This window comes from Desmodus rotundus, chromosome 3 (genome assembly GCF_022682495.2).
Source record: "Desmodus rotundus isolate HL8 chromosome 3, HLdesRot8A.1, whole genome shotgun sequence".
NCBI lineage: Eukaryota > Metazoa > Chordata > Mammalia > Chiroptera > Phyllostomidae > Desmodus > Desmodus rotundus.
In genome coordinates, this window is record NC_071389.1 from 200,165,839 (window position 1) to 200,190,701 (window position 24,863).

The following is a 24,863-nucleotide window of genomic DNA, read 5'->3' on the forward strand; positions in this document are numbered from 1 at the left end:
AGGTGGTGTTGGATTGTAGGGCCTCGTGTGTGTGTGTGCTCTGAGGAAAGGGTGTTCCGTGACCTGTTGACACTTCTGTCCGTGGGAGGGAAGCTCTGGGTCATGGTCCCAGTTTGGGGACAGTGAATCTTGTCGGGAGCTGAACTCAGCAGCTGGGTTCTCAGTGGGCATGTGTGAGGTGGCGGGCCCCCCAGGGAAGAGGCAGTGAGACTGGCAGCCTGGCTCCCAGACAGCGAGGTGGTGGGGAGCCCTCCGTGGCCCGGACGGGGCCTTCCTGGGGTCAGGAGCACTTTGTGCCGGCCACTCGCAGGAGACCGTGCGGGGGGCCGGGACGTGGGCCCCTGGGCAGACAGCGACCCTGCATGGGCCAGGCCTGGGCTGGCAGCTCGCTGAGCCTGTGTATGTCTGACCTGGTGTTGCGTGGACCCCGGTTTTCCTTCTGTCACGGTCACACGTGTCTGCCGTCTCCCTCCCGGCCAGCTGTCAGGGCACGACAAGGTATGGTGCCGTGTGGGAGCCCGGTCCTCCTGCGGGCTGACGCTGTGTGGTGCGGTGTTGTGACTGTCTCACTTCCTAACGCTGCTTCTGGTGGCCTGTCCCATGACCAGTTCTGACTCTGAGCCCGCCGCCCGGGTCTGCGTGTGCTGGGGTGCAGGCTCCGTGTGGCGTTTTGGGGTGAGGGCGTTGCTGGGGGAATGGGGTACCCCCACTGCAGCGGGGCTTTTGCCCAGCAGGAGGGGCCGTCCAGGCCCAGGTGCCCATCGGGGCCTGTGGGGGAGCCAGCGCCCCACAGCTGGGCACACGCGCCTGTTCGCATGTCTGCGTGTGCTGCTGGCACGGGGGCGGCGGTGTGAGTGCCAGCCCCGTCCCTCTCTGTGCTGGCCTGGCTGACGGGGACGCGGTGCTGTTGGCAGCTGCAGACGACCACCTCGCGGGGCTGCGTGTCCAGCGCGCCCGCCAGCCTGAGCAAGGACGAAGACGCCGGCCGCTTCCACGGCACCAAGAAGGGCAGTTTCCACGAGATCTTTAACTTGACAGAGAACGAGCGACCGCTGGCGGGTACGTGTGCCGTGAGCCCGCGACCAGCCTGGCCGGGCGGGGTGGGTGGGGACCCGCATCACTGTGGGGTCGATGGGGGGCTGCCACCTCGGTTCCAGACTTTCAGCCCCTCAGAGAGGGTCCGTCCACAGTGCACGGCTGCATGGCAGATGTCCAGCCGCCTGCCCCGGACAGAGTCCCGCGGAGCTGGTGCCCTGAGGTCCTCCCAGCCCGCCACCATGGACCGCGACCAGTCTGTGGCTGGTCTGACACGGGGGCCCCGGTCCCTGTCCACCTCCCAGAAAGGATCTCCCTGCAGAACCCCCAAACCACCGGGCTGTCAGGGAGCTGGGCTCTTCAAGTTTTCTGGCCTGTAGCGCCGTGCTGGCCGTGGAAGGGAAGCCCTGGAGAATTTAGGTTCAGTTTGACCTTCTGACCCCTCGTCCTGGGACCTAGAACGGGAAACGCCCTCAGAGTCTGGTTTCTTTTCCTTTGCTGTGCGACCGGCGTCCTTTCCCTTTAAAACCACAAGCCAAAGAGCCTGCACGTTCTTCTGGCGGACCCCCAAGGCCACCTCGTTTGTCCGCGTGCCTCCGCCCCATCCCGTGGCCTTGGCCTGGGGGGAGAGTGCGTGGGGGCGCCCCTTCGGGCAGCCGGCGTGGCGGGCCCCGCAGACCCCGGGCGGTCCTGTCCCCCCAGTGTGCGAGAATGGCTGGCGCTGCTGCCTGATCAACCGGGACCGGAAGATGCCCACGGACTACATCCGCAACGGCGTGCTGTACGTGACGGAGAAGTGAGTGCGGCGGGGGGCTCCCAGGGAGTGTCGGGGTGCAGGCCGGGTCCTTGTCACGCTCCTTCTGGGGGACAGCAGCTGAAGACGGCTTTGCCTTTTCTCCCCTAGGGCGAGACTGCAGACAGCTTATCCCCAAGGCTGCACCCCCCCCCGCCCCGTGTGGGAGGTCAGGTGGGGGCTGTTCTCAGTCTTGGGGGCCCCCGGCCAACTGTCCCCCATACTCCCTGCAGCAGCCAAGGGCCCAGGCTCCCCTCCCCACCCCCGGCTAGGCCTCCGGGACACTCATGGGCCTCGCTGGGGGCATCCCAGGGGCCTGGAGTCTGGGGGTGCATTTCAGGTTCGGTGCAGAGCGGGAGGTTTTAGCCTTGAAAGTCTGTGAAGCTCTTTTATGAAAGTAAAAGACCAGAGCACCTAACAGGGAGGGGGGCTCTCTTTTCGGGTCGCTTTTCGTCCCCTTGGGCTGGGGGGCCGTGGCTGGCGGCCCCCGGATCCAGGTGCTGGGTTTTGCCCCGCCCCCTGGCAGCTACCTGTGCTTCGAGAGCTCCAAGTCCGGCTCCTCCAAGAGGAACAAAGTCATCCGGCTGGCGGACATCACGGACATCCAGAAGGTCGGTGCCCCTCTGTTCTCCCTCCAGTTCCGGGACGAGGACGGCCACGGGGGCGCGGGCTGGCAGGGTTTGCTTGGAAGGTGGACACGTTTCCAGGGAGGGCAGGTGCCACCTGGAGACTCCCGGGCATGGCTTTGGCCGCCCAATCAGGACTCCCCTTCCAGAAGGCCCTGCCACCCCCGCCTCCTGTGGGCCAGTGGCTGGTGTCCCCCCGCAGCTTGGGTGGGACAGTGCGGCGAGGTGGGCTCAGCGGTCAGGGTCTGGGCCCCTCTGACCACGGTGCAATCTGACCCTCGTCCGTGAGAACCCCCCCCACCCCGGGGCAGGTTCAGGTGAGAGCACAGACAGCCGTCCCCACTCTGGCTTTTTCCAGCCAGTGTCCCCCACGTGCGGCCCTGTGGAGCAGGCACACTTGTGGGGGTGGCGGGGCCCACCTGCTCCCTGCAGTATGTCTCGTCGTCCGTGGGCCCCTCAGAGGATGCCCCAGGTACGGGGAGGACGGCAGGGCCCTGTCTGCTGACAGAGGCCTGTGGTGACATGTACTCCTGTCCCCAGTACAAGGTCCTCTCTGTCCTCCCGGGGTCGGGCATGGGGATCGCTGTGACCACACCTTCGACCCAGAAGGTAAGTGGGGGCAGGTGGGTGGCCCAGGGGTGTGACCAGGCTTCCCCATGGTGGGCTTAGAGCCACTGACCCTGAGGGTCCCCTCCTACTCCTGTCCTATCCCCCTCCATCCCTTGTGGCCACAGGAACCTCTCGCTGTACCGAGTTTGGGGCCCGAGGCTGAGGCCTGCCAGGAATGGCCCAGCACAGCTACTGGGGGGGTGGTGCGGGGGGGACCAGACCACGCCTCCTGCCCTGGTCTCTCTGAAGCCCGGCCTCTGGGGGCCGGCCTGTCTCTGAGCACCCAGACCTGACATGAGCGCATGTGACCCTGGTCCAGCCAGGGCCCGGGCATGGATGGCCTTGTCCCTTGCCCGCCTGGCCATGTGGGCTCAGGGATGGCACTTCCTCCTGCCAGCCGCTGGTGTTCGGCGCCATGGTGCACAGGGACGAGGCCTTCGAGACCATTTTCAGCCAGTATGTGAAAATCACGGCGGCGGCAGCAGCGGGTGGCGACAGCTAGGGACGTCTCTGCTGGACCCTGCAGGGCGTTTTCTAAGCTGTTGGGTAGCGGGGAAGAAGCTGGTGTCCTTGCGACCTTTGCAATAATGCCCCTCGACCTGAGGTTCTGTCGGGCCAACCTGCGTGTCCAGGCCCCTCATGCAGGGTTTGGGTCACGTGGACGGTGCTGGCCCGCCTGCGGGTGCGGCATGCACCAGACTGTGGACACAGGGCAGAGGGTCCTCGAGGCCACCGGAGAGGACGACACGCAGGGCACACCCTGTCCCAGCCGCGCAGCCCTGCCGCCCGGAGGCCGGATGCTCCTCCACACCAAAGCCATAGCTGAAGGACGCCGCCAATGATGGACATCAGCCCCGTCACCAACCTGTCAGCGGCCAGCAGGACTTACTCTCCGTCAGCGGGACTCCTGCTGCGTGTCCCCTGCAGCAGGTCCTCAGCGCGCCCTCTGGCTGGGGCTCTGCCCAACCTTGGCAGGGGCCCTTGCGCCTCAGGCCGGGGTTGGGCCCACCATCCATCTGGGCCACCTGCTGTCCGGGCCACACAAGCCGGCGAGGGGGCTGCCATCAGCATCCGAGGTGGGTGCAGAGTAGCATGTACCCAGAGCAGTGTTTAATGCGTCGCTCTCTGGAAAGGCCCAGGACCGTGTCCGCCCAGCCTCGGTGGCTTTCTGGTGACAGTCGCTGCAGCGTGGCTGCCACGGGCCTCTGGGCTCAGCCACCAGCGGCAGTAAGGGGGCTCCAGGGCTGGGGGTGGGGACAGACAGGAGTGTCCTGGGCCCCTGGTGGTCAGTGCTGCTCAGGCCACTTAGGAGGACCCTGTGGGTGTGACCGTGAGCCGGGCCTAGAGCTGTGCACCAGGCAGCTGGGCCCCAGTGTCGGACGGTGTCCCTGGCCGTGTCCCCCCACCTACACGCCCATGGGTGGTAGTGAGCCTCACCCCCTGGCCCCCCAGTCATCCAGCTCCCCCTGCGTCCCCGACCCCCCTGCCCAGGAAGCCACTCTGGTGGAGGTGGCCAGGCTCGGTCTGTTCCGGGACAGGCCTGAAAGCCAGCTCCGTGTTGCAACGGGCCTGTGGCCACGGCAGAAACGTGTGGTGGGGTCACGCGCTCCCCGGCACGGACCTCTCCGACCCCTCGGCTCGTCCTGAGTCCTCTGCGAGTCACTGAGGTGGTGGTTTTTTGAAGAAACAGATTATATTTTTTACAGAGAGCGAGCTGTTTCTCTTATTTTTGTATCACTTTTCACGTGTAGTTTTTACCTTTGCCCCAGTCCTGGCTGTGAGCTGGTTTTGGGGAGAGTGACGGCGCTGCCCTTGTCGCCCCTTCACGGGAACCAGGGGCGAAGCGGGGGCGGGGAGGCTGTGAGGCCTCCTGCTGGAGCCTGGAGCCCTTGGGGAGCCACGCCCACCAGGCAGATCAGGCACACGCCTCCCCGTCGGTGAGGTCTAAGGGGACCGCAGCGCCCCCGGCTCTCGGGCACCCTGACCTGGCGTTCATGGGATTCTGCAGGTTGGAGATGAAGGCAGAACCCACTTCCACCCTTGGCTTTGGCTCCCACGTCCACGCAGGTGGGCGGGCTCTTGTGGGTCCACTGAGGCCTTGGGTGCACCCAGGGGATGAACCCCAGAGGGAACCCCCTTTGGTGTCCAAGGCAAGGCTTAGTGGGCCCTGAGCTGCCCCCAGGTCCGGGCTGTTGCGGGGGCCGGCCACCGTGGGGCCCGCATGGGCGTCAGCAGAGCTGGGGTTCTGTCCCGAGCCCCAGGGGTGGCCCTGTGGGGGCGTAGGACTCGCCTTTCTCCTGCAGAGTGGGTGGTCCAGTTGGAGTCCCTTCCGAGACTAAAGGGAGATGAAAACTCACCACGTGACGGTGTGTCCGCCCAGCCCTGTGGGTGGAGGGGCACGGGGCCCAGGACGGGGTCCCCACATTGCATACTGGGTCGGTGGGCAGGAGGGGCTGGGCCCCGTACGGGCCTTGGGTCCCCGCTGGAGAGAACCTGTCGTTCTACTGAACTGTTTAAAGTCTGGGCAGATACTTAATTTTTATGACTAATCACTGAACTAGAATGAATGTTGAATTTTTCATGTCTGAGGCTTGTCTGTTTCGGGTGTGTAAATAAGCATCGCCGGTGTTGCCCCAGGCAACAGAGGGGCCATGCTGTGTGAAGAGCTGATGAAAAATACCCCTGTAACATTTTTTAAAGAAAACCTTGTTTGTTTAAAGAAAAAGTCTTGTATAAATTATAATTTTTATTTAAATAAACTAGAAATGCTTTGTGCTAAGGCGGGGTGGGGGGTGGGGGCCCTGTGCAGTGCGGGCCGTTGGAGAGGGCAGGTGGGGTCAGGGTCTCTGCAGCCACCAGGCGCTGGAGGGCAGCGGGCGGCAGGGGGGCGCCTGGTTGAAGGCCGAGTGGGCGCAGGGCCCTGGACAGTGGGCTGTGGGGTGGGGCAGTGCACAGCAAGAGGCTGGGAGCCAGGTTCCAGAGGCAGAGGGGCAGCCAGAGGCTGGTCCTGTGGCGGCGGGTACAGTACCATCACCCCGAAGGTGTATGGGGAACTCAGAAGTGGGGAGACACAGCACAGGAGTTTGGGAGTGCAAGCCCCACCCAGAGGTGCCCTTCCTGGGGGGCCCTGGGCACCTCTGGGAGCAAGGTCTGCAGGCAGAGGGGTTCCCAATGGCGCATGTGTCTTGGCCAGTCCAGGGACCGACACTGGACACGGGGATGCAGGAGCCCACTCAGCGCCGATACTGCTGGGGCCTCAGGCTGGCCTGTGCAGGGTATGTCCTGGGGCGCCCTGCCTCCCATACCCAGAACCCCCAAGGCAGTGGTCTGCCAGGGCCACTTGGAGACCGGGCCAGGGCCGGGGGAGGCCTGGCCCACCAGGCTCGCTGTGCTCCCGGGTGCGGCCTGCCCACAGTCCGTCTGTCATAGTGCTGTCCTGGGGCGGGGACGTGGCCGTGACCCCACCACGGCCCCTGGGAAGCCGGCACGCGATGAACACTCTCTGGAGCACCTGCCGTGCTCCCTGGGTGACTCCCAATGAGACGCTGGACTCTGATTTTCCAGCCAAAGTGACCTCCCTGATCTCCCATCCCCTGCAGCCCCCACTCACCCTGGCTCCTCCTGGCAGCAGGCCCCCACCCACTTCTCACAGGGGGGACCCCTGCTCCTGGGGGGAACCCTGGGTGAGGAGGGAGCTGGGCTGGCTGGCTGCCTGTGTGTGTGTTTGTTAATCTGTCAAGAAAGAGGTGCACAGGTGCCTGGCACCTGTTTGGAAAAGGCGTGCCAGCCCCATTTCAGTGTGACCGGCTCCCTCTGCTGGCCAGTGCGCGCTAATGCGTGTGTTTGACAGCAGCCCGGACCAGCCCCAACTTAGGATGGTTCAACTTTGATTTTTTCCCGTTGCGGTGGTGTGAAAGCTGTACATATTCAATAGAGGCCATAGTTCACAACTGGAATTTCTGCCTCTTCCCAGGCGGGTGAGCGGTGTATGATGCCCCAGTGCTCCGCGGCAGGGTGGTGTGGCCCCGTCTTGCTAAGGGAAGGGATTGTGCCGGGCTGGCGGGGGGTCTGCCGTGGGGGATGTTAGTGTGTGTTGGACCCAGCGTGTCTTCAGCGGACTCCGGCTTTGTTGGGGCAGGGCCCCATGTCTGTGGAGGGGCCCTGCATTCTAGGAGGGCATCTCCTGGCTTTTCCTGGCAGGTCCAGGGAAAAAGAAAGGTCCTTTGGTGCCCCTGTAGTTCTTGGGGACACGGGGCCCCTTCCAGCAGAAGCCTTCTCTCTGGCTGCAACTCCGAGTAAGGGTCGCCCCGGGTGGTGAGAGCCTGGGGACTTGGGGACGGACAGGAACACAGAGGGAGGTGAAATCACAAGGCTTTTTTCTCAGACTGGGGCCCTTTGTACGGTTTACTTTACAACAGCCAAATTCTGCCCGAGGTAACTTTATTTTTGTCTTCTCAAATATCCGTGCAAGTGGCCATTTTCGAACCCTGAAACCACGATTAGAGGGGACAGCCAGCCCTGTCCTGCCCACACTTCCCAGCTGCAGCGCCCGCAGCACCGGCCTGAGCGGGAGTGCCGCGCCCACCCACCCCCATGGGCGCCGCAGCGCCGACCCCCTTCTCAGCACCCCTGCTTGCACCAGCCACCCTCAGCTTCGGGGGTTTTCCCCTGCAAGTCCCGAGTGCAAATGTGTGCTTGCTCCATCCAGGGTCCCCGTGGATGTCAGAGGCTCCATGTGGGGACGTCTTACAGGCACTTCTGCACCAGCATGGGCTGCCAGCGAGCTCCTGGGGTGCCCACAGGGTCACACCGGCCTCCAAAAGTTCCAAGTGTTCGATTTTGGATGTCAGCACGCAGTCAGTAAACACCGCCTAGGCCATCAGGGAACCGCACGGCATGGCTGGTTTTCTTGCTCTGTGGCCTGGACCTTTCTGGAACCAGCAGTGGGTTTCGGGGCGACCCAAGCATGGGAAACATTTCCCAGGGGCCCAAGGAATGAAGGCTGCCCGGGGAGACCTGTGAGGAGCCACGGTCTGCAGGGCAGGCAGGAGGCGTGGCGTCCCGGCCAAGTCCCGCTGCAAAGAGACCCTCACCGTCGGGGCTGCTGGTCCCGCGTCTTTGGTTCCCTCCCCACGGAGCAAACAATGGCAATGGCCCGAGGACAGCTACCTTACACCCAGGCTCCCCCACCCAGCAGCCACTCAGCTGTGCGAGCAGAGGTCCTCAGTAGCGTGGCCCGCCAAAAAGACAGAGACACTGCTAAAGCTGCTTTGTCTGACCCAGGTGGGACTGGATGGTGAAATAGGAAATTTCACTTGTGCTTCCAGACAAAAGTCACCACGCGTGAATTCTGAAACCACACGACGTCTGTCACAGGCTGCGGTGGCCAACGGAACCTAGAGCAAGCCAGGCCCCGCGCGGTGAGAGCTGGCACAGCCGCCTCAAGGGACAGCCCGGCCTTCCCTCTGCCCCAAACTGGAGCTCAGCCGGCAGTGCCGCTGCCCCTAGGCCGCGTCCGAGCCCTGCGGCCACCGTGCATCCAGGACCTGGGCGGGGGCCGCGCCCTGCAGCCAGCTGGAGCACTAACAAGGCAGGCACCTCGTTACTCTTCTGGGCAGGAAGGCCACAGCTGCCAACCAACATGTGGAAATAACCGTGAAGATGAGGAAAGAACAGACGGGGCCGCACCGCACGGACCCCGGAACGAGGGGCCCCGCCCCCGGGGCAGGGGAAGTCACGAGGCACACCTCTCCATCCACCCTGCCCACCTGTGCGGCTATGAAGCATTGTGTTCCGACTGCAAACAGTACGGCTGCTGCCGGAGCAGCCAGCAGGATTGTCGCGGCAACGCTCGCTGCTGCCAGGGAGGCAGCTGATTGTGAGGGTGCAGGGACCGCTTCCATGCCCCCTCCCCCAGGAGCGGTCCGCTGCCGGGTGGGGCGCCTGACCCAGGGCTCTGCTGCATCGCGGGTGCCTGGCAGAAAGGGCCTGGGAACAGCGCCCTCACCTGGTGCTCGGATGAAGGTAAAATGAGGGCAGAGAACCCACTGCCTCCCAGCACCTGACCATGGACGACTACTGATGAGCCTTGCAAAGTGGGTCGGAGTGCCCGCAGGTGGCCCACGGCCAGATGGGACCTCAGCAGAGAGCAGTCCCCTTACACTGTCCCTAAAGTGACTCTGACAGAGCCGCTAACTGGCCGTTTTCAAGTCTGCGCGTCTGCATTGCTAAGATCTAAGAACCAGCGCCCCAAATCAACAGTGGCCGCTCACCCAGAGTAACTCCTGTGAAACACAACCCAGCGATCACGTGGAACTGGAAGTGGCTGGTGCGGCCACAGAATCGTGGGCAAAGGAGTATTTCCTAAAACCAAGGTTTAACTATCAAAAATAAATTTCTAAATTTAAATGTACGTATCCACATAATGGGTCTGTAGCAGTCTCAACTTTCGCACTTCCAAGCGGGGCCAGAAGGCAGGCGATCGGAGGAGGCGTCTCAGCGCCGGGGCTCTGGCTTAGGGTTCTCTTCGATGCCCCGTGCGAACAGCCGCACCAGCTGGCAGTGGACCCTGTGGAGACAAAGGGCCGCACTGGAGCCCCCGTGCCCCCGACTCCTGGCTCCAAGGTGGGGTCACCCTCACCCCGGACAGGGCGTGCATCGTGGCTGACGCTGGTCCAACCCTGTAAGGACAGGTCAGTGATCATTCACACTCCCAAGAGGCCGGCTTCGTAAACGAGGGCAGGTGACGGCCGCGGGGAGACCCCACAATTAGAGGACTGGGTTCTAACTCCCGCAGGGCGACTGGAGGGAGCCACTGTCCTGCCTCGGTCTCGCCGGCTTGCCAGGTCCTGTGTGTATGTGGGACCTGCAGGCCACGTTGACAGGTCCCCCCCACCCCGGCCCGTGCACCATCCCATTGACTGGTGGCAGCCAGCCCCCTGAGATGCTCAAGAATGGAGCCCGCCCCCCGCCCCCCGCCCCCCGCCCCTTGTGCCACCCGCTCAGGTGTGGTCATGTTTATCACGATGTGTGGGCCACACACACTTCACAGAACGCCCTTCCTAATTTCCAAAGTGTCCTATTTCTCTAGTAAATTCATAAGCCAGCATTTTAATAAAAAATTCCGTTGCCTTAACTTGTGAGGTCAGTCTACAGAAGCTGAATCCCTGTGTGCGTGGTCAGCTCACGGGTCTCCCTGTGGCCCCGTGGCCTCGCTCGCCGGGAGACGTCTGCTGGGTGGTCCCCACACATTGAGCGCGTCGTGGCCGCAGACGGGCGGCGCTCACACTGGGACCGGGACAGACTCGAGAGCCCGCCCTGGCCAGCAGCTCTGGTGGACGCCCACGGCAGCTGGAAGACCCGAGGCTGCACCTGGGCCAGGAGTGTGCCGGCTGCGGAGCTGCTTCAGGTGATGCGTTAGGGGCAGGACTGCAGTCCCCCCGGGGGATGGAGCTGGAGGTGTCCGGCATGCCTGTGTCCTCCCGGGCGGGGGCATCGGGCCCAATGCCTGGCTCCCGGGACCCCCGCTGTTGTTACCGGCACGTGCCCCCGTCGGGTGCCCTCAGAGCAGACCGAGGTCCTAAAGACCTCTGCCAGCGGCCGCGGTGCTTCCCGAGTCGTGTGACTTTACACCCACACCTCACTTACGGGGGAGAAAGCCTCCTCTATTGCATCTCTCCAGGGGGAACACCCCCCCCCCTCACCTGGTCACGTGACACGTCACGTACACGGCGATCTGGGGCGTAATCACAGCTTCCGGCCCCAAATGCAGTGAGCCCCAACAGGTCTGCAGGCGAGGGCCCCCCTTCCCGCACTCCACCTTCCGGAAGAGGCCCCCCCCCCTCCCCGCCAGGCCAAGCCTGGGAGGGGCTTCACAGACTTGTGCAGCCGACTTCATTAAAACCACGGCACCAGAAGTGGAAGCGCAGGTGCCAGGGCCTGCACCCTCTGCAGCCCAGCCACGCCGACGGGCGCCTCACCCACCTGACCTCCAGGGCGGGGCTGTGCAGCACCTCCCCATCGCAGTTCCAGGAGCTGCGGGAGACGGCGCAGCAGCAGGGCGGGTGGTGGCTGCAGATCTGGCCCAGCCCCTGCTTGCCCGGCTCACCCTCCTCATCCTCCGCCTGCTTCGACACAAACTGGAATCTCTTGACTCGGTAAACTTCGACGAAGGAGAAGTCGAACTGGCAAGAGGGGGGACAGGTGTTCCCAAAGTTACTGTGTGGGGAGGGGTGGCCAGCCCTGAGGTCAGCTCCCGCCAGTCCGGCCCGGCCCCCACGTGCACATGGCCCCCTTGGGGACGCAGCCCCCGGGCAGTGCTCTGGGCCACGCGTCCAGCTCACTGGGCGCCTGGCGGTGGACAGAAGTCCAGGACCTGCCTTTGCAGGCACCCAGCTCAGCACTCGGAAAGCCTCTGGAAACCCACCTCGCCCGCCACGACCACCGCGTGTGACTCAAGACTTGCAGAAGTCCTTGTTTTTCCCACAAGAACTGTTCAAACAGCCACAGGAGACACACCGTGGGCGCCGCATTTTTACTAGTACAATTAAGTCTTTAAAAAGCGAAGTTCACTAAAGTCCGAGACTGATCCCCGGCTGCCTGCACTGTCAGGCTCGGAGCGTCCCTGCCGTCAGGGCAGGGATGCGGGCGACCAGGCTGGGGCTGCGGGGGGCTGCACCCCAGCCCGGCTCTGGGGGCGGAGGGTCGCTGCATGCGGCCCACAGGGGCAGCAGAGGCTCACCGCCTTGCTGCTGTCTGTCCAAGTAGGGAGAGGCCGACACGGGCGGCCACGCATGCTGGTCTGTGTGCCCAGAGTGTATTCTCGAGTGAGCTTTGACGGGGGCGAGTGAGACTTGGCGTTAACGGGGTACAGCGCGAATGGAGGACCCTGTCCTCTCCGGTGCGTTCCGAGACGGGCTCACGAGGGGAGGCAGCTGCGGTGCCTCGAGGGACGGAACCCGCACCCACCTGGTCGCGCTGGTTGGTGTGCCGGACGAGGAACCGCAGGAAGTTGAACCTGGAGCACTTCCGGATGAGGATCAGGTCACAGGACCCGTCTCCCAAGTGGGCGGCTGGGGACAGGCCCCTGGGGCTCCGGGGACACGCACAGGACATGTTGGTGGCGTTGATGGCCAGGAACTTGCCGCAGACAACTTGCCACTCCTCCACCTCCTCTGCAGCGGACAGAGGCATCGGGGCGCCTGTTGTCCGCTGGCACCCCGGTGGGCAGGGCCGACCCCCACTCCCGCTGCTTTGGACACTCTCAGGTCTCCCTCGGCCACATGCTGGGGACAGATGCCATGCAGCCCGTTGTCTGTCACTCGCTAAGGACACCCACCACGCAGGCTGGGCGCCCGCTCAGGAAACCATCACTGGCCCTCACGTGGGGACTTTGGAACAACGACTTAGAATGGGCCACGCACGTGGCCTGCTTGTGAGCTAAGGGTGACTTTCACACTTGGAAACGGCAGAAAAGATCCGAGGAGCACGCCTCGTGACACCTGCAGACCCTGCGGAACCCACGCGGCAGCGCCCGCGAACGCTGCTTCCGGAGCACAGCTGCGCCCGTGCCTCTCCGAGTGGCCGGCAAATCCCCGCCAGAGGCGGCCCACCCCCCGCTACTGAGCAGCGCTGGCCCGGAGCGCCAGTGAAGGCGTCAAACATCGGCTTCCCAAACCTCTGCTCTCCCCTTGAGCCTGGCCGATGGCTGCCCTCCGTGGCTGCTGGCCTTAAACGGGACGCCGCCTGGTGCAGCGAGGGAGGGCCGCGGGGCGGGGGAGTGGGCCAGCTCCGGCACCTGCTCTCCCAGCACACAGCGAGGGCAGGGAGCTGCCCTGGAGACCTTACCGGAACTCTCCAAGCCGTAGAGCGACCTCTTCTGCTCCTCCTCCAGCTGCTGCCTGCTCTGCCTGCAGACGAAGCACCTGGAAGACAAGGAGGCCGCCCTCCCCTGAGCCCCGGGCTCCGGCGGCGCACGCAGAAGCACTGTGAGTCCTCTCGCGCAGTAGACAGTTCAACGTCAAACGCTTAGTTAAAAGTGCTTCTTTTACATGTTACTTTGAACTCTCAAAATTTGATTTCCTGTTAGAAATCGCATGTCATCGTGTCCTTCTCGAAGACTGGGGACCTCTGTCGGGGGTGCAGCACCCCGAGGCCCGTGTGCTGGCACCCAGGCATGGCCGGTGCGGCGCGGCGCCAGCTGGAGGACCAGATGCGAAAGGCGCCGTTTGGCAGGCGTGTCCCGCCGAGCCCAAGTCACCACCACAGGACAGAGGATGTTGCTGTCATTGTAGGGCGTGACTCGGAACTGAGTCCTGAGACCAGGGTACCTTTGCGGCCCGGGCACCGCGCCCTCATGTACGCTGTCAGTGTCAGCTCATCCAGGGGAGGGCGCGGGGAGTCCATCAACCTCTGCCCCCCACCTTTCTGACCTCAGGGTCTCAGACTCAGAGGACGGGGGGGGGGGGGGGGTCCGGCATCTGAGAGGCTTCAAGGGGAAGCCAGGGCCCTTCAAAAACCCACAGCCTCTGCGTCCACCCTCAGACCGCATAGCGGGAGCAGAGCCCACGTCCTGCCCGCTCTACCGTCACCAGCCACGGCCCCCACGCTTACCCCGCCCGGCAGGGCTTCCCATCCCGCGGCGACCCCACGGTGTGCTGTGCCGGGAGGAAAGACACCAGGCCCTCGTAGCAGTGATGGGACAGGAAGGTCTTCAGACCTGAGGACAAAACCTCTGAGAGCAGGGCCAGGCGGGGCCTCCCTGGGGCGGGGGCGGGGCACAGAGGGCCTGCCCGCCGCCCACACTGCACCACACGTGGGCTGCAGGGCCGCGCAGCGGTTCTGCATAGACCTCTTCAACGAGTAAAGCCCCAGGTTACTATTCGCTCCTCTCCCCAGAAAACGCTTTCGACTTCAGTACCTGGAATTACTCAATTTAACTTAACACAGACTTGCCCAAAAGGAACGAGAGAGGGCGGTGTGCGGACCAACACCGCCGATTCACGCCGCCAAGGAGCCCACCGATCCACCGAGGGCCGGACCCCGCCCCCGCCCTCCCTGGCGTCTTTTCTGCACTGGGAGGCCGCACCGCCCTGAACCACGCTGACTGACTGACTGCCCTGTGATCACATGACAGGGACCAGCTGTGACCGAGGGCAGGCCTGTGGCGCCCAGGGCCTGTGGCTGCAGGGGGCCGGTCCTCGGTGTGTATCTGTCACAGGTGCCCTCCTCTCGCAGGTGCAGACGGGGCCACCGAGGTGCGGGAATGCCCGAAGTTTCGCGCGTGCCTGAGTCCCCAGTTACCTGAAAAGTCGTATCTGATGAGACCCATCCAGCGCTTCTTCTCGCTGTCCTTGATGATGTCCCCATAGAAGCCGTACCCCAGCAGGGACACCGAGTACCGCAGCAGCGCCCCCTGGTGGTGCACCGAGGACACGTCCATGGCCAGCGAGTCCCCTGGGGAGAGAGGCCCAGGGGGAGCTGCTACCTGTCCATCTGCCTCACCCGGTCCCCTCGCTGTCCCCTCCTGCAAGCGCTGAAGGAGACGTAATGAAAACAAACGACGCAGGAGGCGCCAAGGCAGTGGCCCGCTCTCTGGGGGCCCCGCTCTTGAGTCAAAGGACAAATGGACAGCACGTGCAGAGCAGGCTCGGAAAGCGGCCGCGCGGGTCCAGCAGGAGGGTGCCGGCGGAGCTGGTCCGCTGGCACCCGCGGGGGCAGGGGGGTGACAAGGAAGGAAAGGCGCATGTCAAGACACGCCATCCTGCACGGCGGCTCTGCTCGCACAGCATCCCGGGACTTTGGGTGACGCAGTGTTTGGGGCGAGGACGGGGAGAGGGGCCATGTGCCTGTTGCTCAGGGGCCTTGGCGAACCTGACCAGTTCGGCGGCTGCCCCTGGCGCTCCAGCCTTGGGGCGGCTCACACTGGAGGAGCGGCAAGGCTGGGCACGCAGGACAGGGACAGCTGTGGCACTGGCTGGGGACTCTGGCCTGGGAAGGCCTGCCTGCCCGGGTGACGAGGGTCAGAGCCCTGACCCTGAATGGACAGCAAGCAGAGTGCCGGATGTGGGGCAGGTCGGGACCGAGGGGCAGCGGCCTGGCTGGCGCACGGGGACGCTGAGGGGAGCTGGCCGGGTCACGGGGTGCGTGGCATCCCCCCCACTGGGGCTCTGGAGAGCTCTCAGCAGGACTCAAGTTTCTGAAGGGCCCCCTGACAGCGTGGGAAGTTGGACGAGGTGGCAGGAGCCCAGGGTTGGGGGACGGACAGCGGACAGGTGCCCAGGCCCCTCGCTCGGCCTGAGCTGCCCCCAGGCGGTGCCGGCTGGCGGGACCTACCCACGATGATGTGCAGGGCTGACGTCTCGGCGTCGTTGGTGCCCACCGTCGAGTAGCACACACAGTCTGTCGACCCTGACGAGGGAAAAGCAGGCCCCTCCGCGTCAGCACCGTAACTTTGGGAACATGTACGTTTGCCATCAAGTGCGTGCTGAGCTGTTCCCTCTGCTCGGCGCGGCCCGGGGTAGGTAGGGAGGAAGCGCACCTGGCCTACAATGTGAATGCTGGAAATGCCGGCGTTAACTCATGGGAAACTCTGAGGTGACCTACCGGGTCTCGGGGAGCGGAGCCCCAAGAAACACCGGCGGCGGTGGTGGAGGGGACACAGCTCGGCGCCCTGCATGGCGCCTGCCCTGCCAGTGGGGACGGGGACGGCAGTGACGTCGCCAGTGGGAAAGTGCAGGCAAAGCAGGACGGCTTGGGCAGGTCGTGGAAAAGCACCATGGAGGCCCGCACACAGAGACAAGCACCGCGCTCACAGAAAGGCACTTCCGCTCCCCCGTGCCTGCTCACAGCCGGAGGCCCGGCCAGGTCTCAGGCGTGGCTGCCTCGGCAGACAGCTGTGCGTGCCAGGCTGGACCTGCTTGGAACTGCCCTGAGCACAGTGAGCCAGGCTCCCCTCCTCCCTCTGCACATCTGCAGAATGGGGGTGACCTCAGGGCACCCCACCCACCTGGACCCCGAGGGCGTGGCTACTGGTCCTGCTGCTGAGCTGGGTCAGAATCTACGCCGGTGTTCGCAACCTGAGTGGGCAGGGGATGCCCCAGGGCACCACTTCATACCAGATTCCTGAACCCCGCGGCCCAGGTTCCGACTGAACAGGTTTGGGGACGGGCTGAGCGGCTGTCGGAGAGCTGGGAAACCCGGGTCTAGAATTCCCGAGAATGAACCACGTGGCGGTTTGTACAATGGTACAGTATCACCGCCAACTGACCACGACCTGTCAGGCTGCCCTGGGCTCACAGGTTCCGGTCCCGGGCTGGCAGACAGCAGGGCTCTGCCCATGGGCCCTGGGACACCTACAAGTCTGGCCTCCGGAGAAGCCCAGGTGTCTGCCGTTCCCAGCAGCCGGGTTTGGCTGCAGGCTCCTCGTCCCAGATCCAGAACCTGGTCTGGTGTGAGGTCAGAGCGGTAGGACCTGTGTGCACTCCGGGCTGAATGTGGCTTCTCACAGCGACTTACATGCGTGCACGCGTGTTTGTGCTCACACAGTGTAACGTGTGTTTTTGTTAACCTCGTCTGGAGTGACATCTGGTTTCAAAAGCGAGCCAAAAGGTAAAAACTTTTGGCCCCACATTTAAGGTTATAAGGTTGGCTCACTCTCAAAGTGTCACCAACTCGGCCAAACCACGGGTCCAGACTACCGCCCGCACCCTGCCCCGTATCCCGAGGGACCCAGGCCGGCTGCACGGTCGTTCCTGGGACAACAAACTGCGAAGGAGCCGCCGAATTAACTGGAGCCAGGGCCCAAAGTAGCGTCCTTCATGCCCCTAGAACTTTCCGGAAGTTCCCAGAGCCTCACACTCCACCGTCCCTAGAACAAAACCTGACCAGACACCCGCCCTCCCCCGAATTTAATCAGATGTCACGTGTATGATCTTTGGGGAAGGAAAGGCAGCGGTGACGTGGGTTGGTGGCACAAGGTCTCACAGATCCAAGACTCCTGAAGCCCCGTTTCCTGTCTGGGATGACTAGTCTGGGGACGCCCTCGGCCCCGCGGACACCAGCGGAGGCTGGAGGCCTTCTCAAGGTCTGGGGAGGAGCAGGCGCCCTGATCTCCCGTGACAACCACCACGAAGTTGCCCTTCCTGGCCACTGGGCTCAGCGAGGCGCCCTCTCAGCTGGGGGGCGTGGTTAGGGCCAGGGAGGGGCTGCTGGACCCCCAGCCAGCTGTTGGAGCCCGGCCCCGGCCCACTCGCCCACGGCTCCAGTTCACTCAGCAGGGTGTCCACCGAGAGAGTGAGGTGGCGCAGGGCCCAAACGGGAGTGGATTCCAGAGAGGAAGCAGAGGGCCCGGTGGGTCCTGCCCCCCGGACGGGCTACTCGCGTCCACTGCCTGCCAACAGTCCTTCCCGATGAGTGCGGCAGGGGCGCGAGTGTCTCTTAGGGTGCTGGGAGCATCTTGCTGGGAAAAAGTCAGATTTTTAAAGAAGGCATCGGCTCAGCTCACTTCTGCTCAGAGACCTCCATGGGGCCTCTGCACGGCCCACCCCCGCCCCGCACCTCCCATCTCCTCCTCCCACCCTGACCTGAGCTCCCGCAGCCACGTGGGGCCTCTGCACACTCGCCCCGCACACGCACCCCCTCGCAGCCTGTCCTGTCCTGGAGGCAGGGACCGTGCTCAGTCAGGGTGTCGCACCAGAGGCCTCTCTGAGCACCTCGTCTGGGCCGGCGTGCCCCCACCCCGCGGGGCTCTCCCTGAGCTCCGTGCCTTCCCTGCTCACTCACTCCCCGGTCCCACCAGGGCAGCGGGTCCCCGCAGTGGTGGGAAGTCTCTGTAGGAGCACAAGGCGATGGGGTGAATGAAGTCGCCACAGCGCGGGGCGTGTGAGGCTCGCAATCCCTTGCGTTTTCCGCCTAAAGAGGCCAGTCCGGCTGGCACCCAGAGAGACAGCAGGGCTTCGGGTCCCCTCAGACGTCCCCAAGACGCCTTTTCTCCCTGGACCTTCTAGGGGACGACACGACCCCGATTGTTTCTGCAGGCGTGTTTGGAGAAGACGTGAACCAAGAGGAAGAGCCGGCTGTAAATGTGAGGAGGTCTGCTTTATGGGGGCGTCGCGGCTGGCTCTGGCATCGAAGCCTCGGGAGCCTCGTGACGGCCCAGCCCCAGTGACACGTGCGCTGTGCTCTGAGCCTCTGCGGCAGGAACACTGCACCTCCTCGAGACCGAGTCAGCTGCACGGCCGTCCCCTTCCAGCACCGCCCGCAGGGGCTCCCGCCTGGACCCTGTCCTCCTGGGGAGCTGAGTCACCCCGGACAGGGCAGGCGGCAGGCACCAACTACCCCTGCCACGACAGACAGCCAGGTACGCTGCAGCCCTCCTGCCTCATCCCACGCAGGACACGGCCTTTCTGAAGCAGAAGCCACGAAGCTCAGCTCCCAGGAGAAGTGAGCCCGCCTCAGGGCCCCCAGACACCCTCGCTCAAGAGAGAGTGCTTGTGATGGGCGAGCGGGTCCCACTCAGCCGGGCTCGAGCCCCGAGGCTCCTGCAGGCCTGCGGGTGTGGCCGCCGCGCCCTGCAAGGTACAGGCGGCAGGACTGCGGGTGAGTCTGTGGCTGGCAGAGGACCATGGTGACGCGCTCCTGTCCCGGCAGCAGAGCCGCCTGGCGGTGCAAGTGCTTCCTCAGGGGAGGCTTCAGTTCTGTGCGGCTTCCTCGGAGCCACGGGCACGTGGGACAGGCCACGAGGGTCCCACGGGCCGTCCTCCCCAGAACACATGTCCGCCAGCTGGGGGCAGACGGTCTCCAAGGATGCTCTGTCACAGGGACAGTCACCTCTACCTAGATCCCAGGGACCCTTGTTCACCACCAATGGCTCCTCCAGAGCGTCAGAGACCTATGTCCAGTCCCCGGCACCAGGGCCGCCCAGGAGTCACGTCCTGCGGTCCCCACCTGACCCCTTGTCTCAACCCCACCAGGAGGCCGTCCTGGGTGCCTCCGACACCCCCACTCCTCCCCCCGACGGCTCTGCCTCCACAGCTTCATCCCTGTCCACCCGCTGCCCACGGCGCCAGCGTCACCCTGGGACCCAGGCGGCTGTTTCTAGCCGCTCCTAGAACAGAACGTAGGGCCTGGTCTCCAGCACGGTCAGAGCCACTCCCCTGCTGACCTAAGGCTCCATCCCCTCTCGTCCCCTCTGTCACCCCACCCTGCACCCTTCGGCAACACGGGCCCCTCGTCCTGAGCGCACAGCCTGTTCCCGTCGCCCCTGAGTCAGCTGACCCTCAGCAGCACCCCAGGCCCGCACCCGGCTGGGCCTCACCCGTCAGCTCTCGGGGAGGCCCCTGGCCCCCCCCCGCAGAACCCACTCCCCGAAGCATCTCCTCCGCGGCAGCCGCTACAGAAGACCCTGCCTACCCGCACACGTGTGTGTCCGCGGGCTTCCCCACGGGCAGAGGCCAGGCCTGCTCTGTTCTCTGCTGGACCCCAAGGCTCAGAGTGCTCCCCGCGCCCCGGCTCAGCCCACTCCAGGCCAGCGTTAGTCCTGCCCCGGGCAGGGGTGAGCGGTTAAGCTCTTTTCAAATTTTAACAATAGCTTAGGGTTTTAGGTATCTCTGCCGCCATCCGTGAATGGAAGGAAAAACAGATTTGAACAGAGAAAGGTGAACTTCAGGTAGTCCAGGACACACCACATGCAAGAGCTGTGAGGGCGACCGAGGGCACATACACTGAACAGCGGAGTGATGCTGCGGCCCGTCGGAACGGCGTCCTGCCCGAGGCCGGCGGGGGCCTCTGCTCAGGCAGCGCCCGCGCCCTTCTGGGCACCCTATGCCCTCACCCCAGGGCTGCATCTTCACCCGTGAAGTGGGCGGTGATAGTGCTGGCCTCACACGGCTGTCCTGGGAACGGAAGTCCCCGATGCGCGTCCAGGAACCTTTACCCAGAGCCTGGCCGCGTCACCTGGACACCAGGCCAGAAGCCAGACAGGGGCTCTTTTCCCCACCGGTTGTCTGTGGGGCCCTGAACCCAGAGAGCAGCCTGCCCTCCCCTTAGCGTATAAACACTGCGCTTTTCCTGACCTGCAGGCTTCACAGGAAGCTGCACAAAACACCGAGCCGGCGCCTTCGGGACCCAGCCCGGTCACCTGGGGTCGCCAGCCCCGCACCTCCCCCGCCCCCCTGCCTGACACTCGGTCTCTTGGCCCCTCCAGGTCTGAACACCTCCCGACTGCCGCGCTCTGGGTTCTGGCACCGACTCAGCGAGCCCCTGGGCCGCCTCCCCTCACCGCAGGGTCCCACCGGCCCTGCTGCGGGGCTGCGGACCCAGCCCCGAGACCCAGCCTTCAGGTTGGCAGTGGCCCCACAAGTCCCCCTTTTGAAAAGACTTTCAGCCGGGAAGTCAGCATGTCTGTGGCCCAGGTGCCGAGAGGAGGGTGGCCAGGTCCTACCTGCGGGGATGATGCCGATGCGCAGCCGGCTGGGCACCAGCGCCGTCCCGGGCTCGTTCTGGTCCACGCCGGCGCGCCTCTGCGTGCTGCCCACCAGCCCGTGCAGGGCCTCGCTGAACATGCCGTCCCCGCCGACACAGACGATGCTGTAGGGGGGACACGGGCGTGAGGGTCCCCGCCCCGCCGTCTCCACAGCCCTCCCTCCGTGGCCCCTCACGGCGCTTCTCCAAGGGGCAGCGTGTCCCTGAGCGCAGGACCGGGCGACAGCGTGGCCAGCAGTGCAGCCGACGCGGCGTCCATGTTCCTCCCGCCCTTGGCCCTGCCCTCAGCACGGCTGCCTGCTGGAGCTGCCCGATCTTTCCAGACCCCGTGCCAGTGCCAGCTCCGGGCGGGTGACACACTCACAGCCGCCGGGAGGCTGAGGCTCCCAAAGGCCACCAAGGGCAGGAGAGGATCAAGCCCCAGGCCCCGCTGTGCCCCTCCCTGCGGAGACTCATCTTCTCCTTGGCCCCCAAGCCTGTGCTTCCCTCAGGCCTTGCTTCAAAACAAAACAAAACTGAAACAGGCCCTCTCGGGCCCTGGCCGAGGTCTCCAGGGAGGGGCCCCACCCCCCCGCAGGCACTCTGGGAACCGGGCCTCTCAGGCTGGTGACAGCAGCCCCTGCCCTTCCCGGGGTCCCCACCTCCGAAGCTTCTTCCTGCTTCCGTCAGGCACCTGCACCGGCCCCTCAGCCCCTCCCGGGAAGGCCGATGGCCGCCTGCCGTGTGACCCCTGGACCTGCTTCACAGAACCCCTACTCCGGGGTCGCTCTGCACACTTCTGATGTCCCCGGGGCACTGGCGCCCACTTGGGAACCCCAGCTTCGTGACTCCCAAGCCTCCCAGCAGCGCTGACCTGGGGGCGCAGGGACGCTCACGACAGGGAGCCCCAGTGCAGAGCCAGCTCAGCCGCCCACCAGCACGAGTGGGGAGGCGCAGACCAGGATCCTGGCCGTTCAGCTCTCGGCTGCCCCTCCCCCGACTCAGCCCGCAGCCCATAGGACACGCCCCCTTGGGCAGCACCACCGTCTTCAAAACCTGCTGGCACTCCTCTCCTAGCGTGACCCTGCCACGGAACCTGGGTCAGGCCCCCTGCGTGTCTTCTTCGAGAACCCGGCGCTGGGACCGGCCGACTCCCCCCTAGACGTCCCGAAGACTGCTCCTCCACACGTGCCCTCTGCCACCATCCCGCCAGCTCTCGTCCTCTGGCCCACGACCCAGAGCCTCCCTCGGGCCCCGGGGATCCAATCCCACCTCACTGCTATTCGCCACCTGTGGCTTTCAAATGCGTGTTTCCAAAACACAGGCGTGATGCTGGAGCGCCTCTGCGTGTGAGCTTTCTGTGGGTCCTTGCCTCCTTCCCCGCACCAGCCCCGGGCACCAGGCTGCCGCAGCCGGTGTCGGAGGGGTGGACGTGCCCGCAGGGCCGGGCACCACAAACACAGAGCCTCCTGAGGGGCACACCGCCGGCAGGACGCCCCTCCGGGTCCCCACAACCAGAGACACCCGACCAGGGCCTGACCAGGAGGGAACGCCCCACGGACCGGACCGAGACACACGCCGCAGAACGACGGCCACACTCAGTCACCCCGACCAAGGCGACTGCTCCGTGTCCCAAGACTAGAGAGACAGGCGAGCACCGAGGGCAGCCCTGGCCCCGGCTTCCTTTTGCTGTAAATAAACAACAGGGCGGGGGCATCTGCGTGAGGACCGCGGACAGGGAACTGTCTGGGCCTGAATTCCTGGGTTGGGCCAGCCGTTCAGTTCTGTACAAGACACCCTTGTTTTTAGGAATAGACACGGAAGCACGCGGGGCCACAGGTGCACGCCCGTAACACGCACTCACATAACCCCACGTAGGCGGCAAGGCCAGAGCGAAACACAAGTCTCTTAGACAGTGGAATCTGCCTCTTCCCATTTTCTGCAAGAAGCAGGCTTGCTTCACGGTCGTCAGAGAGAAAATGCCAGGCAAGGCAGTGAACAGAACCGGGACGGGCGGGGCAGACCCGGGGAGGACGCACTGCCCACGGGCGAGGCGGAGGGGCTGCTCACCCGTCGTACTTGTCCACGTCCATCTCGTACAAGGTCTCCTTGGCGTGATTGGCGCGCTCTGTGACTGGGGGAGAGACGGCACAGCGTCCTTTACCCCCGCGTCCGGGAGCCCACCCCCAGGAGCCCACCCCCGCCACCAGAGGCCCTGCGTGTCCTTCGGGGGGCTTCCCGAGAGGGGCCCCTTCCCAGATGGCACCCGAGTCCCTCCCAGAGAAAGTCAGCTTCGGCCACCCCGTGGGACGGGCCCCTCTCTCAGAAAGACGTCCCGCGGGACCAGATGGCGCCTTCCTGGCATTTCGTGGCCGACAAATAATGACTTTCTGGAGAGCAATTACTCTTCTATTTTAGTTTTCCCTTATTACACAAGTTACTTTGAAAATTTTGGAATATAGCAAAATGTAGAAAACGCAGAATTAGTCCAGAGCCTGCGCACCCCACACGAGAAGCACAGCCTCTGCTGAGACGCCACCGCTGCAGCGCGGCCCTGCGCCCTTGCTCCCGGGGTCATGTCGCTTCCCACCGTTCAAACTCTCGGTGAGGAGCGGGCGGGGCTGCACGCCAGCCCTTCAGGTTCCCCACACTTTTATCTGCCTCTTCCCGTCTGGGGACAGTTAAGTTGTGTCCAGTGTTTTGCTACCATGAAAGGTGGCAACGGACCTCTGACTGTTTTCCTAGGAAAGATTTAGAAAACTGCATCGTCGGGCAAAAGCCCTCGTTTTTAAGGCCCTTGGCCCAAGGGGCCCATTGCCGAGTGCCCTCGAATAAATTCGCGTGAGACCCTCAAAGCGCCTGTCTCCCGGTACTTCCTCGGCACCCGGGACTCGCTCTGAAAACACGGGCCCACGAACGTGGCATCACCTCAGGTTTCTTACGGTGTCACTTGTCGGTAAAGCTGTAAACAAAACACTGACCGCTTGTCTCTCTTGCAAGACTTTCCTGTCCCTGAGCTCTTACCCTTTTACGTTCACAGTGTTTTTCTTCTGTGCTTTAAGTGCCAGGGCCCGGCTAGAAAACTCTCTGTTCCTTATTTGTATTCTTCTCTGTCTGATTCGTAAAGAAAAAAAATACCACACCTTCTATTTTGTTCAAAATAACCTCAGAGGCTACGAGTCTCCAGCGGCCATGTTTGAATCGCTCCCCCGTCCACTCATCCGTGCCCTGCAGGGCGTCAGCCTTACCGATGACCTCAGTGCTGATGGCGGCCAGCGCGAACAGGGGCGCCACCTTCCTCTCGTAGATCCGCTTGCCTCGGCCTTTCCCTCCGAAGGGGTTGATGAACACCAGCAAGTGCTTCGGTCGACACGCTGCAAAACAGCAACCACGTGTCGGTCACGGTGAACGTAACACAGGAGCAAAGCCAAGACCCGAGCTGCTGCAAACCACACCGCCGCGGGTTTAGATTCTGCTGAGGCCATCTGAGGAAGAGTGTTTCTAAGTGCCTGACCGGGGAGCTGGGTCGGTTAGGGCACCATTGCCATGTACCAAGGTTTCGGGTTCGATCCCCGTCAGGGCACAGACAAGAATCAACCAATGAATGCATGAATACGTGGAACGACAAATCGATGTTTCTCTCTCTCTTCCCCTCCTTTCCTCTCTCTCTAAAAAAGTCAATTTTAAGAAAAAGTATTTTTAAGTGAATGGACACAACCTAACCACAGAGTTTTAAAAAGATACATGGGACCATGTTAAAATCGAGACCCTTCACCATCCGAGGAACGGACAGAAGACGGAGAAAGCGCCAGCACCGCCTGTAAACCCGGCAACAGAGGCAGACCCACAGTATGTGGAGAATGTCTGCACGTCATCGGGAAACGCAACCTGACAGACAAACGGACGGAAGCCACTGCACAGACGCCCCGCAGGTCTCCGCGTGGCCCCGGGAACGGGAGTGAGCGTCTCAACTCCGGTGGCTGACAGGGAGGTGCAGATGACAGCCGTGATGGGTCAACCCCCCCACCAAAGGCCGGGTTTGAAGGGTGTGGTTAAGATGTGGGGTAGCCAGGGCTCAGGTGTTCATAGGTGGGGGTGCTGCTGCAGCCCCCACCTCGGGACAGGCTGGCCGTGTCTCCTGAGGTCGGACACGTGTGCCCGTGCGACCCAGTGACCCCAGCCCCAGGTAGGCACCCAAGCGTAAGCGTGTGAAGCCAAGGACACACGCTGGGAGGCTTGTGGCGGCACTTTGGGCAATGCCGGGCTCCCGAGAACCATCCGCAGTGAGCGGAGGAACGGTCGCACGTTCAGGCTGCAGCCACCTCCGCCCCACACCTCGG

General features: G+C 64.0%; 2 protein-coding genes across 14 annotated transcripts in view; one reads left to right on the forward strand and one right to left on the reverse strand.

Moving 5' to 3' along the window:
* GRAMD4 (GRAM domain containing 4) overlaps positions 1–7,927 on the forward strand; it is a 58,181-nt gene extending 50,254 nt beyond the window's left edge. For 5 of the 8 annotated variants that reach the window (XM_053919747.1, XM_053919751.2, XM_053919749.2 and 2 more), the window contains exons 15-20: positions 915–1,059; positions 1,738–1,831; positions 1,940–2,002; positions 2,355–2,439; positions 2,995–3,063; positions 7,772–7,927. In XM_053919747.1, coding sequence (XP_053775722.1) covers positions 915–1,059; positions 1,738–1,831; positions 1,940–2,002; positions 2,355–2,439; positions 2,995–3,063; positions 7,772–7,927 — 612 coding nt within the window. Of the gene's footprint in view, positions 1–914; positions 1,060–1,737; positions 1,832–1,939; positions 2,003–2,354; positions 2,440–2,994; positions 3,064–3,460; positions 4,773–7,771 lie in introns of those variants that run through there. The other 3 variants (XM_053919745.1, XM_053919746.1, XM_045187173.2) reach the window with 3 other exon arrangements.
* CERK (ceramide kinase) overlaps positions 7,487–24,863 on the reverse strand; it is a 32,101-nt gene continuing 14,724 nt past the window's right edge. For 5 of the 6 annotated variants that reach the window (XM_053919756.2, XM_053919752.2, XM_053919757.2 and 2 more), the window contains 10 exons: positions 23,772–23,897; positions 22,594–22,657; positions 20,504–20,649; positions 15,397–15,471; positions 14,365–14,517; positions 13,675–13,780; positions 12,910–12,986; positions 12,031–12,236; positions 11,047–11,246; positions 7,487–9,743 (listed from right to left, as the gene is read on the reverse strand). In XM_053919756.2, the coding sequence (XP_053775731.1) occupies positions 9,578–9,743; positions 11,047–11,246; positions 12,031–12,236; positions 12,910–12,986; positions 13,675–13,780; positions 14,365–14,517; positions 15,397–15,471; positions 20,504–20,649; positions 22,594–22,657; positions 23,772–23,897 (1,319 nt within the window). In that variant the 3' untranslated portion in view covers positions 7,487–9,577. The remainder of the gene's footprint in view (positions 9,744–11,046; positions 11,247–12,030; positions 12,237–12,909; positions 12,987–13,674; positions 13,781–14,364; positions 14,518–15,396; positions 15,472–20,503; positions 20,650–22,593; positions 22,658–23,771; positions 23,898–24,863) is intronic. The other variant, XM_053919753.2, reaches the window with a different exon arrangement.